The following is a 14,712-nucleotide window of genomic DNA, read 5'->3' as shown; positions in this document are numbered from 1 at the left end:
TGGCCAACCGCTGGCCAACCAGGACACCGTCAGCCTTCGTGGCCACCAGGACACACTGCTGGCTCATGGTCAACTGCTGGCCAATCAGGACACCATCAGCCTTCGTGGCCACCAGGACACACTGCTGGTTCATGGTCAACTGTTGGCCAACCAGGACACCGCCAGGCTTGGTGGACAGCAGGACACCCTGCTGGTTCATGGTCAACTGTTGGCCAATCAGGACACCATCAGCCTTCGTGGCCACCAGGACACACTGCTGGTTCATGGTCAACTGCTGGCCAACCAGGACACCGTCAGCCTTCGTGGACACCAGGACACACTGCTGGTTCATGGTCAACTGTTGGCCAACCAGGACACCATCAGCCTTCGTGGCCACCAGGACGCACTGCTGGTTCATGGTCAACTGTTGGCCAACCAGGACACCATCGGCCTTCGTGGACACCAGGACACACTGCTGGTTCATGGTCAACTGTTGGCCAACCGCTGGCCAACCAGGACACCATCAGCCTTCGTGGCCACCAGGACACACTGCTGGTTCATGGTCAACCGCTGGCCAACCAGGACACCATCAGCCTTCGTGGCCACCAGGACACACTGCTGGTTCATGGTCAACCGCTGGCCAACCAGGACACCATCAGCCTTCGTGGCCACCAGGACACACTGCTGGCTCATGGTCAACTGCTGGCCAACCACTGGCCAACCAGGACACCATCGGTCTTCGTGGCCACCAGGACACACTGCTGGCTCATGGTCAACTGTTGGCCAATCAGGACACCATCAGCCTTCTTGGCCACCAGGACGCACTGCTGGTTCATGGTCAACTGTTGGCCAACCGTTGGCCAACCAGGACACCATCAGCCTTCGTGGCCACCAGGACACACTGCTGGCTCATGGTCAACTGCTGGCCAATCAGGACACCGTCAGCCTTCGTGGACACCAGGACACACTGCTGGTTCATGGTCAACTGTTGGCCAACCAGGACACCGTCAGCCTTTGTGGACACCAGGACACACTGCTGGTTCATGGTCAACTGTTGGCCAATCAGGACACCATCAGCCTTCGTGGCCACCAGGACACACTGCTGGTTCATGGTCAACTGCTGGCCAACCAGGACACCGTCAGCCTTCGTGGACACCAGGACACACTGCTGATTCATGGTCAACTGTTGGCCAACCAGGACACCATCAGCCTTCGTGGCCACCAGGACGCACTGCTGGTTCATGGTCAACTGTTTGCCAACCGTTGGCCAACCAGGACACCGTCAGCCTTCGTGGACACCAGGACACACTGCTGGTTCATGGTCAACCGTTGGCCAATCAGGACACCATCAGCCTTCGTGGCCACCAGGACACACTGCTGGTTCATGGTCAACTGCTGGCCAACCAGGACACCGTCAGCCTTCGTGGACACCAGGACACACTGCTGGTTCATGGTCAACCGCTGGCCAACCAGGACACCATCAGCCTTCGTGGCCACCAGGACACACTGCTGGCTCATGGTCAACTGCTGGCCAACCAGGACACCATCAGCCTTCGTGGCCACCAGGACACACTGCTGGTTCATGGTCAACTGTTGGCCAACCAGGACACCATCAGCCTTCGTGGCCACCAGGACGCACTGCTGGTTCATGGTCAACTGTTGGCCAACCAGGACACCATCAGCCTTCGTGGCCACCAGGACGCACTGCTGATTCATGGTCAACTGTTGGCCAACCGCTGGCCAACCAGGACACCATCAGCCTTCGTGGCCACCAGGACACACTGCTGGTTCATGGTCAACCGCTGGCCAACCAGGACACCATCAGCCTTCGTGGCCACCAGGACACACTGCTGGCTCATGGTCAACTGCTGGCCAACCAGGACACCATCAGCCTTCGTGGCCACCAGGACACACTGCTGGCTCATGGTCAACTGTTGGCCAACCAGGACACCGTCAGCCTTCGTGGCCACCAGGACACACTGCTGGTTCATGGTCAACTGCTGGCCAACCACTGGCCAACCAGGACACCATCGGTCTTCGTGGCCACCAGGACACACTGCTGGCTCATGGTCAACTGTTGGCCAACCAGGACACCATCAGCCTTCTTGGCCACCAGGACGCACTGCTGGTTCATGGTCAACTGTTGGCCAACCAGGACACCATCAGCCTTCTTGGCCACCAGGACACACTGCTGGCTCATGGTCAACTGCTGGCCAATCAGGACACCATCAGCCTTCTTGGCCACCAGGACACACTGCTGGTTCATGGTCAACTGTTGGCCAACCAGGACACCATCAGCCTTCGTGGCCACCAGGACACACTGCTGGCTCATGGTCAACTGCTGGCCAATCAGGACACCGTCAGCCTTCGTGGACACCAGGACACACTGCTGGTTCATGGTCAACTGTTGGCCAACCAGGACACCGTCAGCCTTTGTGGACACCAGGACACACTGCTGGTTCATGGTCAACTGTTGCCCAATCAGGACACCATCAGCCTTCGTGGCCACCAGGACACACTGCTGGTTCATGGTCAACTGCTGGCCAACCAGGACACCATCAGCCTTCGTGGCCACCAGGACACACTGCTGATTCATGGTCAACTGTTGGCCAACGCGGACACCATCAGCCTTCGTGGCCACCAGGACACACTGCTGGTTCATGGTCAACTGTTGGCCAACCAGGACACCATCAGCCTTCATGGCCACCAGGACACACTGCTGGTTCATGGTTAACTGTTGGCCAACCGCTGGCCAACCAGGACACCATCAGCCTTCGTGGCCACCAGGACACACTGCTGGCTCATGGTCAACTGTTGGCCAACCAGGACACCGTCAGCCTTCGTGGACACCAGGACACACTGCTGGTTCATGGTCAACTGTTGGCCAACCAGGACACCGTCAGCCTTCGTGGCCACCAGGACACACTGCTGGTTCATGGTCAACTGTTGGCCAACCAGGACACCATCAGCCTTCGTGGCCACCAGGACACACTGCTGGTTCATGGTCAACTGCTGGCCAACCAGGACACCATCAGCCTTCGTGGACACCAGGACACACTGCTGGTTCATGGTCAACTGTTGGCCAACCAGGACACCATCAGCCTTCGTGGCCACCAGGACACACTGCTGGTTCATGGTCAACTGTTGGCCAACCAGGACACCATCAGCCTTCGTGGCCACCAGGACGCACTGCTGGTTCATGGTCAACTGTTGGCCAACCGCTGGCCAACCAGGACACCATCAGCCTTCGTGGCCACCAGGACACACTGCTGGCTCATGGTCAACCGCTGGCCAACCAGGACACCATCAGCCTTCGTGGCCACCAGGACACACTGGGGGCTCATGGTCAACTGCTGGCCAACCAGGACACCATCAGCCTTCGTGGCCACCAGGACACACTGCTGGTTCATGGTCAACTGTTGGCCAACCAGGACACCATCAGCCTTCGTGGCCACCAGGACGCACTGCTGGTTCATGGTCAACTGTTGGCCAACCAGGACACCATCAGCCTTCGTGGCCACCAGGACGCACTGCTGATTCATGGTCAACTGTTGGCCAACCGCTGGCCAACCAGGACACCATCAGCCTTCGTGGCCACCAGGACACACTGCTGGTTCATGGTCAACCGCTGGCCAACCAGGACACCATCAGCCTTCGTGGCCACCAGGACACACTGCTGGCTCATGGTCAACTGCTGGCCAACCAGGACACCATCAGCCTTCGTGGCCACCAGGACACACTGCTGGCTCATGGTCAACTGTTGGCCAACCAGGACACCATCAGCCTTCGTGGCCACCAGGACACACTGCTGGTTCATGGTCAACTGCTGGCCAACCACTGGCCAACCAGGACACCATCGGTCTTCGTGGCCACCAGGACACACTGCTGGCTCATGGTCAACTGTTGGCCAACCAGGACACCATCAGCCTTCTTGGCCACCAGGACGCACTGCTGGTTCATGGTCAACTGTTGGCCAACCAGGACACCATCAGCCTTCTTGGCCACCAGGACACACTGCTGGCTCATGGTCAACTGCTGGCCAATCAGGACACCATCAGCCTTCTTGGCCACCAGGACACACTGCTGGTTCATGGTCAACTGTTGGCCAACCAGGACACCATCAGCCTTCGTGGCCACCAGGACACACTGCTGGCTCATGGTCAACTGCTGGCCAATCAGGACACCGTCAGCCTTCGTGGACACCAGGACACACTGCTGGTTCATGGTCAACTGTTGGCCAACCAGGACACCGTCAGCCTTTGTGGACACCAGGACACACTGCTGGTTCATGGTCAACTGTTGGCCAACCAGGACACCATCAGCCTTCGTGGCCACCAGGACGCACTGCTGGTTCATGGTCAACTGTTGGCCAACCAGGACACCATCAGCCTTCGTGGCCACCAGGACGCACTGCTGATTCATGGTCAACTGTTGGCCAACCGCTGGCCAACCAGGACACCATCAGCCTTCGTGGCCACCAGGACACACTGCTGGCTCATGGTCAACTGCTGGCCAACCAGGACACCATCAGCCTTCGTGGCCACCAGGACACACTGCTGGTTCATGGTCAACTGTTGGCCAACCAGGACACCATCAGCCTTCGTGGCCACCAGGACGCACTGCTGGTTCATGGTCAACTGTTGGCCAACCAGGACACCATCAGCCTTCGTGGCCACCAGGACGCACTGCTGATTCATGGTCAACTGTTGGCCAACCGCTGGCCAACCAGGACACCATCAGCCTTCGTGGCCACCAGGACACACTGCTGGTTCATGGTCAACCGCTGGCCAACCAGGACACCATCAGCCTTCGTGGCCACCAGGACACACTGCTGGCTCATGGTCAACTGCTGGCCAACCAGGACACCATCAGCCTTCGTGGCCACCAGGACACACTGCTGGCTCATGGTCAACTGCTGGCCAACCACTGGCCAACCAGGACACCATCGGTCTTCGTGGCCACCAGGACACACTGCTGGCTCATGGTCAACTGTTGGCCAACCAGGACACCATCAGCCTTCTTGGCCACCAGGACGCACTGCTGGTTCATGGTCAACTGTTGGCCAACCAGGACACCATCAGCCTTCTTGGCCACCAGGACACACTGCTGGCTCATGGTCAACTGCTGGCCAATCAGGACACCATCAGCCTTCGTGGACACCAGGACACACTGCTGGTTCATGGTCAACTGTTGGCCAACCAGGACACCATCAGCCTTCTTGGCCACCAGGACGCACTGCTGGCTCATGATCAGTCTGTGATCAACTGCTGGCCAACCAGGACACCACTGGTCCTCTTGGCCACCAGCACAGACCGTTGCCTCATGGTCAACTGTTGGCCAACTGTTGAGCAACCAGGACACCCCAGGCCTTCTTGGCCACCAGGACCCACTGCTGCCTCGTGGTCACCCTACTGGCCAACCGTCGGCCACCAGGACCCCGAGGTCCTTCTCTGCAGAGCTCCTCTCCGGCAGCTCAGCCCCCATCCCCACCTCCTTGTCCAAGGACGCCTCCAGGTGCAGCGGTTTGTCTGACATGAGGAACTGCCTGGTGGTCTCTGCCATGGGTTGGGGGCCGGGGCGCTCCGGGGCGTACTGCACTTTGCGGATGACCAAGCGAACAGAGTTCCTGTGGGGACAACGAGGGGACTGCCTGCAGCTCTGCCCCACAGCTCTGCCCCACAGCTCTGCCCCACAGCTCTGCCCTCTTTTTTGACGTGTTTTCTTATCTCTTCGTCTCAGCTTGGTGAGTCTCCAGGGAAGGGCTGGTCCTGCTCCATCCCAGAGGACACTTCCATCCCTAAAGAACTCTAAAGAACATCTTGATCCCTCCCCGACTTGGAAGATACCTAAAGGACATCACCACCCCTATCCCCTCTGAGAGGAGTTCTCCATCTCAGCCCCATTCTGGAGGACATCTCCACCCCGCCTCCAACCTAAAAGAAAACCTTCATCCCTCCCCATCCTACAGGATGCCTCCATCCCAGTCCCACCCTAAAGAACATATCAGTCTTTTCCCATCCTGGAAAACATCTCCTTTCCTTTCCTGTCCTAAAGAATATCTCTAGCTCTTCCCATTCTGGAGAACATTTGCTTCTTTATCCCATCCTGGAGGACTTCACCATCCCAACCCCATCCTAAAGAACACCTTTATCCTGTCCCATCCCATAGGACACGTCCGTTCCATTCCCATCCTAAGAGACGTTTCCATCTCTGTTCCACCCTAAAGGACATCACCAACCATCCAGGAGGATACCACCACCCCAGCCCCGCTCCGAAGGACATCTCCAACCCTGTCCCATCCGGGAGGACATTCCCATTCCATTCCAAATCTGGATGACATCTCCATCCCAGTCCCACCCCAAAGGAAATTTCCATCCCAACCTTACCCTCCAGCACATCACCAACCCCATCCCATCTTGAAGAATATCTCCATCCTAGTCCCACCCCAAAGGACATCTCCATTCCTTCCCCACCCCAAAAGACATCTCCACCCCTTTCCCACCCCAAAGGACACTTCCACCCTCGCCCCATCCCAGGCCACCTCTCCCTTTACCTCTTATGGATTTTCTCCTCCAGGTTCTCCGCGCAGAAAGCTTTGACCTCATAGTCCACACCGCAGGCCTGGACAGTGGTGAGGGGTGTGGAAGAGGGAGCAGATCAACCCCTCCACACCCCAAAACCCACACGGGACCCATTGGGTTCTCCGTCACATCGCCAGGAGGGACACAGCAGGGTGACATGAAGATGCAGCACTGCTCCTTACCTTCCCTGTGTCTTCGGGGCCGGGTTGCAGCGTGACGGAGCAGGGCAGGTTGGGGGGGATCTGCAGCACAAAATAGGGTCAGGAGTGGGGACCCCAACTCCAAACCCCTCCCCAGGGGAAGTGACAGCCCCCCGGGATGGGGATCCATCGTATGCTGCCTGCTCCTTTTAGGCCATGGCTCAGCACCGTGGGCCCCAGGGGGTCACGCACTGCACTAATGCACCTTTTGGGGGGTTTTAGGGTTTTTTTTGGCTTTAATCCGGGAGATTTGGAAGAATTAAGGCTGTTTTCCTGCTAAGATCCCGCTGAGCCCGTGGGGTTTAGTGGGCAGCTCACGACTTGAAAATGTCACCGGGTGCCCTGGGGTGCCCCTACTGGGGGGGCTTTGCCCCTCAATTTCTGCCCAACGCCCCCCCACCCCTTTGCAGCGCTTCTGCACCGCGATGGAAATTTCCTCCAGCTCCTCCACAGCTCCCAGACTGTGCTGGAACAAATGCAGCCAATTATCACAGCAATTAAAGCGTGGAGAGGAAGGAGGAACTGCTTCCATGGTGGCGCAGACACAGCAGGGTTCTGCCCAAGGCTACACATCATCCCGTGCCTCAGTTTCCCCACTGGATTCACTGATCCTGCAGCACTGCAGCTCCACCCCACACCTCCAGCACCCCCCTGCCCCAAGAGATGGTGGGAATCCCAAAAAGCCCTGTGCCCCTTGCAGTCCCAGGGGTGATGCTGCATCCCTAGACCTCAAAAAGGACGGACCCAAGGGGGATGCTGAACCCCAATGAGGTGCTGAACCCAAAGAGATGAACCCCACATGGTACTGTACCCAAAGTGATGCTGTGCCCCAAAGTGGTGCTGAACCCCAAAGCAGTGCTAAACTCAAAGTGATGCTGAACCCCCACGTGGTTCTGCACCCCAAGTGATGCTGCACCCCAAAGCAGTGCTAAACTCAAAGTGATGCTGAACCCCAAAGCAGTGCTAAACTCAAAGTGATGCTGAACCCCAAAGCAGTGCTAAACTCAAGGTGATGCTGAACCCCAAAGTGATTGGTGCTGAACCCCACAGTGATGCTGAACCCAAAGTGATGCTGAACCCAAAGTGGTGCTGCACCCCAAAGCAATGCTGAGCCCAAAGAGATGCAGAACCTCCATGTGCTATTGCACCCCAAGTGATGCTGCACCCCAAAGCAGTGCTAAACTCAAGGTGATGCTGAACCCCACACTGATGCTGCATCCCAAAGTGATGCTGCACCCCAAAATGAAACTGCAATCAAAGAGATGCTGAACCCCAAAGTGATGCTGCACCCAAGGGGATGCTGAACCCTAGCAAGTGATGCTGCAAACTCAAGGTGATGCTGAACCCAAAGTATTGCTGAACCCACAGTGATGCAGCACCCAAGGTGAAGCTGAACCCCAAAAAGTGGTGCTGCACTCAAGGTGATGCTGAACCCCAACAAGTGGTGCTGCACCCAAGGTGAAGCTAAACCCCAAAAAGTGGTGCTGAACCCAAGGTGATGCTGAACCCCAAAAAGTGGTGCTGCACCCAGGGTGAAGCTGAACCCCAAAAAGTGGTGCTGAACCCAAGTGATGCTGCACTCAAGGTGATGCTGAACCCCAAAAAGTGGTGCTGCACTCAAGGTGATGCTGAACCCCAAAAAGTGGTGCTGCACTCAAGGTGATGCTGAACCCAAAGAACTGCTGAACCCACAGTTATGCTGCACTCAAGGTGATGCTGAACACCAAAAAATGATGCTGCACTCAAGGTGATGCTGAACCCCAAAAAGTGGTGCTGCAACTCAAGGTGATGCTGAACCCCAAAAACTGCTGAACCCCAAAAACTGATGCTGCACTCAAGGTGATGCTGAACCCCAAAAAGTGGTGCTGCACTCAAGGGGATGCTGAACACCAAAAAATGATGCTGCATTCAAGGTGATGCTGAACCCCAAAAAGTGGTGCTGCACTCAAGGTGATGCTGAACCCCAAAAACTGATGCTGCACTCAAGGTGATGCTGAACCCAAAGAACTGCTGAACCCACAGTTATGCTGCACTCAAGGTGATGCTGAACACCAAAAAATGATGCTGCACTCAAGGTGATGCTGAACCCCAAAAAGTGGTGCTGCACTCAAGGTGATGCTGAACCCCAAAAACTGGTGCTGCACTCAAGGTGATGCTGAACCCAAAGAACTGCTGAACCCACAGTTATGCTGCACTCAAGGTGATGCTGAACCCCAAAAAATGATGCTGCACCCAAGGTGATGCTGAACCCCAAAAAGTGGTGCTGCACCCAAGGTGATGCTGAACCCAAAGAACTGCTGAACCCACGGTGATGCTGCACCCCAACGTGACCCTGCGCCCCACCACGATGCTGCAGCCCAAAGCAGTGCCAGCCCCCCAGGCTCCCCACCTCGAAGGTGAAGGGGTAGGCGTGCTCGCCCAGCTTCTTGATGAGGCGCTCCTGCAGGCGGGTGAGGGGCTTCCTCTCCTCGGGCACGGGGGGGAAGGCCTGAGCGTTGGCCACAAACAGGTCCTTGCGGAACGTCAGGCCCAGCACGTCCAGGTCCTCACGGCCATAACGGAACGCACACGTCAGCGTCACGAAGACTGCAGGCATAGAAGGGGTGAGGTGACGACATGGCACGGTGACGACGTGGCACGGCGACACGGCGCTGTGGTGGCATCGTGGCATTGTGGTATCAATGTGGTGGTGTGATGGCATGGGGGCATTGTGGCGTCGAGGCGATGTGGCACCGTGGTGACGTGGTACGGTGGCATCGTGACATAGTGGCATCGTGGCACCGTGGTGACGTGCTGTGGTGGCATCGTGACATGGTGGCATGGTGGTACGTTGGTGACGTGGTACGGTGGCACCATGACATGGTGGCATCATGGTGATGTGGTACGGTGGCAACGTGACATGGTGGCATCGTGGCACCGTGGTGACGTGCTATGGTGGCACCGTGACATGGTGGCATCGTGGCACCGTGGTGACGTGCTATGGTGGCACCGTGACATGGTGGCATGGTGGTACATTGGTGACGTGGTACAGTGGCACCGTGACATGGTGGCATGGTGGTACACTGGTGACGTGGTACGGTGGCACCGTGACATGGTGGCATCGTGGCACCGTGGTGATGTGCTATGGTGGCACCGTGACATGGTGGCATGGTGGTACATTGGTGACATGGTATGGTGGCACCATGACATGGTGGCATCGTAGCACTGTGGTGACGTGGTACGGTGGCACCGTGACATGGTGGCTTGGTGGCACCATGGTGACGTGGTATAATGGCACTGTGACATGGTGGCATGGTGGCACCGTGGTGACGTGCTATGGTGGCACCGTGACATGGTGGCATGGTGGTACATTGGTGACATGGTATGGTGGCACCATGACATGGTGGCATCGTAGCACTGTGGTGACGTGGTACGGTGGCACCGTGACATGGTGGCTTGGTGGCACCATGGTGACGTGGTATAATGGCACTGTGACATGGTGGCATGGTGGCACCGTGGTGACGTGCTATGGTGGCACCGTGACATGGTGGCATGGTGGCACCATGGTGACGTGGTATAATGGCACCGTGACATGGTGGCATGGTGGCACCGTGGTGACGTGGTACGGTGGCACCGTGACATGGTGGCATGGTGGCACCGTGGTGACGTGCTATGGTGGCACAGTGACATGGTGGCACCATGGTGACGTGGTATAATGGCACCGTGACATGGTGGCATGGTGGCACCGTGGTGACGTGGTACGGTGGCACCGTGACATGGTGGCATGGTGGCACCGTGGTGACGTGCTATGGTGGCATCGTGACATGGTGGCACCGTGGTGACGTGGTATAGTGGCACCATGGCATAGTGGCACAATGGCACTGTGGCACAAGAACACAGTGGCATGGTGGCAAGGTGACACCATGGCACAGCGGTGACATGGCACAGCACTGCCATGGCACAGTGCCACCACAGCACAGTGTCACTCTGGCATGGTGGTGGCATCATGGCACAGTGGCAGCATGGCAATGTGACTCCATGTTACGGTGTCACCGTGGCACTGCAGCTCCATGGCAGTGTGGCACAATTTCACAGTGGTGCGGTGGCACGGTGACACCACAGCAAGATGGTGACATGGCACAGCATTGTCATGGCACAGTGTCACTTTGGCATGGTGGTGGCATCACGGCACAGTGGCCCCATGGTGTGGTGGCATCACGGCTCGTCCCAACCCCACCAGGAGCAGCAGAGGGGGCATTGGGAAGAGGTGGTGGCACCCAGAATGTGCTGTGACAGTTGGGGACAGGTGGCACTGCCCCACGTGCCAGTGGGATGGGGACACGAGATTGGGCACCCAGAAATCCTCAGCCAAGGGCCCAGCAAAGCCCCAGGTGCCACCCCCATGTCCCCAACCTTGGGGACATCGTGATGGGGCCGTTACCTTTCCTCTCCTTCAGGTACTCAGGATCAACCAGCACCACTCCGTCTGTAAGGGAAGAGCAGAGCCGGCAGGTTGGGGACATGGCACCAGGGTTGGGGACATGACATGAGGGTTGGGGACGTGGCACTGGGGTTGGGGACAAGCCACAGGGACTGGGGACATTGCATGGGGGTTGAGGATACAGCACAGGGTTGGGGACACGGCACAGGGACTGGGGACATGGCAAAGGGTTGGGGACAGGACATGAGGGTTGGGGACGCAGCACTGGGGTTGGGGACATGGCATAGGGTTGGGGACAAGATGTGAGGGTTAGGGACATGGTACAGGGACTGGGGACATGACATGAGGGTTGGGGACAGGACATGAGGGTTGGGGACACAGCACTGGGGTTGGGGACATGGCACAGGGTTGGGGACAGGACGTGAGGATTAGGGACACGGTACACGGACTGGGGACATGGCACTGGGGTTGGGGACATGGTACAGGGATTGGAGACACGACATGAGGGTTGGGGACACAGCACTGGGACTGGGGACAAGAGGGTTGGGAACACAGCATAGGGTTGGGACAGGACGTGAGGGTTGGGGACACAGCATAGGGTTGGGGACAGGATGTAAGGGTTAGGTACATGGCACTGGGTTTGGGGACAGGACATGAGGGTTGGGGACGCAGCACTGGGGTTGGGGACATAATAAGGGGTTGGGCACACAGCACTGGGGTTGGGGACATGGCATAGGGTTGGGGACAGGATGTGAGGGTTAGGGACGTGGCACAGGGACTGGGGACATGACATGAGGGTTGGGGACACGGTACAGGGACTGGGGACATGGCACTGGGGTTGGGGACACAGTACATGAGGGTTGGGGACACAGTACTGGGGTTGGGGACATGGCACAGGGTTGGGGACAGGACGTGAGGATTAGGGACACGGTACAGGGACTGGGGACATGGCACTGGGGTTGGGGACATAGTACAGGGATTGGAGACACGACATGAGGGTTGGGGACACAGCACTGGGATTGGGGACAAGAGGGTTGGGAACACAGCATAGGGTTGGGACAGGACGTGAGGGTTGGGGACACAGCATAGGGTTGGGGACAGGATGTAAGGGTTAGGTACATGGCACTGGGTTTGGGGACAGGACATGAGGGTTGGGGACGCAGCACTGGGGTTGGGGACATAATAAGGGGTTGGGCACACAGCACTGGGGTTGGGGACATGGCATAGGGTTGGGGACAGGATGTGAGGGTTAGGGACGTGGCACAGGGACTGGGGACATGACATGAGGGTTGGGGACACGGTACAGGGACTGGGGACATGGCACTGGGGTTGGGGACACAGTACATGAGGGTTGGGGACACAGTACTGGGGTTGGGGACATGGCACAGGGTTGGGGACAGGACGTGAGGATTAGGGACACGGTACAGGGACTGGGGACATGGCACTGGGGTTGGGGACATAGTACAGGGATTGGAGACACGACATGAGGGTTGGGGACACAGCACTGGGATTGGGGACAAGAGGGTTGGGAACACAGCATAGGGTTGGGACAGGACGTGAGGGTTGAGGACGCAGCACTGGGGTTGGGGACACAATAAGGGGTTGGGCACACAGCACTGGGGTTGGGGACATGGCATAGGGTTGGGGACAGGATGTGAGGGTTAGGGACGTGGCACAGGGACTGGGGACATGACATGAGGGTTGGGGACACGGTACACGGACTGGGGACATGGCACTGGGGTTGGGGACATGGTACAGGGATTGGAGACACGACATGAGGGTTGGGAACAGCATAGGGTTGGGGACAGGATGTAAGGGTTAGGGACATGGCACTGGGTTTGGGGACATGACATGAGGGTTGGGGACACGGCACTGGGTTTGGGGACAGGACATGAGGGTTGGGGACACAGCACAGGCTTGGGGACAGGACATGAGGGTTGGGGACACGGCACAGGCTTGGGGACATGGCACAGTCTGGCCACCTTTCGTCCCCGCTGCAAAGGGCACAGCCACCCAAAACGACGCGCATCCCCTTCCCGTCCCCTCCGTCCCCACTCACCCACGGGGTCCACCACGTCGATGTGGTCCACAAAGTCCCTCTTGCCCAGGTACACCGTGAGCTACGGGGACAGCACGGGGTCAGTGGGACCCCCATGTGTCGTCCCCCCCCAACCCAGCAGAGCCCCCCGACCCCCCCCCCCCCTCTGCTCACCTTCCCGTTGGGACTGGCTTTCTTGAACACTCTGCAATGGAAAGCAAAAGGGGACGGCGGGTTATGGGGTGGGAGGGGGCGGCCCCATGCCTCCGCTTCCCTATAGGGCCGAGCGCTGCCATGCAAAGGCCCTGCTGTGCAAGGAGCTGTGCAAAGAGCTGTGCAAGGAGCTGTGCAAAGAGCTGTGCAAAGAGCTGTGCAAAGAGCTGTGCAAGGTGCTGTGCAAGGAGCTGTGCAAGGTGCTGTGCAAGGTGCTGTGCAAGGTGCTGTGCAAAGAGCTGTGCAAGGTGCTGTGCAAGGTGCTGTGCAAGGTGCTGTGTAAAGAACTGTGCAAAGAGCTGTGCAAAGAGCTGTGCAAGGTGCTGTGCAAGGTGCTGTGCAAAGAGCTGTGCAAGGTGCTGTGCAAGGAGCTGTGCAAAGAGCTGTGCAAAGAGCTGTGCAAGGTGCTGTGCAAAGAGCTGTGCAAGGTGCTGTGCAAAGAGCTGTGCAAGGAGCTGTGCAAGGTGCTGTGCAAAGAGCTGTGCAAAGAGCTGTGCAAGATGCTGTGCAAGGTGCTGTGCAAGGTGCTGTGCAAAGAGCTGTGCAAAGAGCTGTGCAAGGTGCTGTGCAAGGAGCTGTGCAAGGTCTGTGCAAGGTGCTGTGCAAGGTGCTGTGCAAGGTGCTGTGCAAAGAGCTGTGCAAGGTGCTGTGCAAAGTGCTGTGCAAGGTGCTGTGCAAAGAGCTGTGCAAGGTGCTGTGCAAAGAGCTGTGCAAGGTGCTATGCAAGGTGCTGTGCAAAGAGCTGTGCAAGGTGCTGTGCAAAGAGCTGTGCAAAGAGCTGTGCAAAGAGCTGTGCAAAGAGCTGTGCAAATTGCTGTGCAAGGTGCTGTGCAAAGAGCTGTGCAAAGAGCTGTGCAAGGTGCTGTGCAAGGTGCTGTGCAAGAGCTGTGCAAGGTGCTGTGCAAGGTGCTGTGCAAGTTGCTGTGCAAAGAGCTGTGCAAGGTGCTGTGCAAAGCGCTGTGCAAGGAGCTGTGCCAAGAGCTGTGCAAAGAGCTGTGCAAAGAGCTGTGCAAAGAGCTGTGCAAGGTGCTGTGCAAGGTGCTGTGCAAGGAGCTGAGCAAGGTGCTGTGCAAAGAGCTGTGCAAGGTGCTGTGCAAAGAGCTGTGCAAAGAGCTGTGCAAGGTGCTGTGCAAGGTGCTGTGCAAGGTGCTGTGCAAGGTGCTGTGCAAAGAGCTGTGCAAAGTGCTGTGCAAGGTGCTGTGCAAGGAGCTGTGCAAGGTGCTGTGCAAAGAGCTGTGCAAGGTGCTGTGCAAAGTGCTGTGCAAAGAGCTGTGCAAGGTG

The 14,712-nt window shown here is 57.8% G+C and overlaps 1 protein-coding gene across 2 annotated transcripts in view; it reads right to left on the bottom strand.

Annotated features, from left to right (window-relative positions):
- The window catches only part of ARRB1 (arrestin beta 1), a 40,628-nt gene that overhangs the window by 6,593 nt on the left and 19,323 nt on the right, over window positions 1–14,712 (bottom strand). For both annotated transcript variants that reach the window (XM_085216584.1, XM_085216583.1), the window contains exons 2-8: window positions 13,393–13,423; window positions 13,240–13,300; window positions 11,181–11,225; window positions 9,150–9,346; window positions 6,743–6,802; window positions 6,533–6,600; window positions 5,470–5,605 (exon numbers count right to left, since the gene is read on the bottom strand). In XM_085216584.1, the coding sequence (XP_085072710.1) occupies window positions 5,470–5,605; window positions 6,533–6,600; window positions 6,743–6,802; window positions 9,150–9,346; window positions 11,181–11,225; window positions 13,240–13,300; window positions 13,393–13,423 (598 nt within the window). The remainder of the gene's footprint in view (window positions 1–5,469; window positions 5,606–6,532; window positions 6,601–6,742; window positions 6,803–9,149; window positions 9,347–11,180; window positions 11,226–13,239; window positions 13,301–13,392; window positions 13,424–14,712) is intronic.

Source organism: Meleagris gallopavo, chromosome 1 (genome assembly GCF_905368555.1).
Source record: "Meleagris gallopavo chromosome 1, MGAL_WU_HG_1.1, whole genome shotgun sequence".
Classification (NCBI taxonomy): domain Eukaryota; kingdom Metazoa; phylum Chordata; class Aves; order Galliformes; family Phasianidae; genus Meleagris; species Meleagris gallopavo.
Note: the sequence above shows the minus strand (reverse complement) of the source record. Positions and strands in the feature narration are given on the sequence as shown.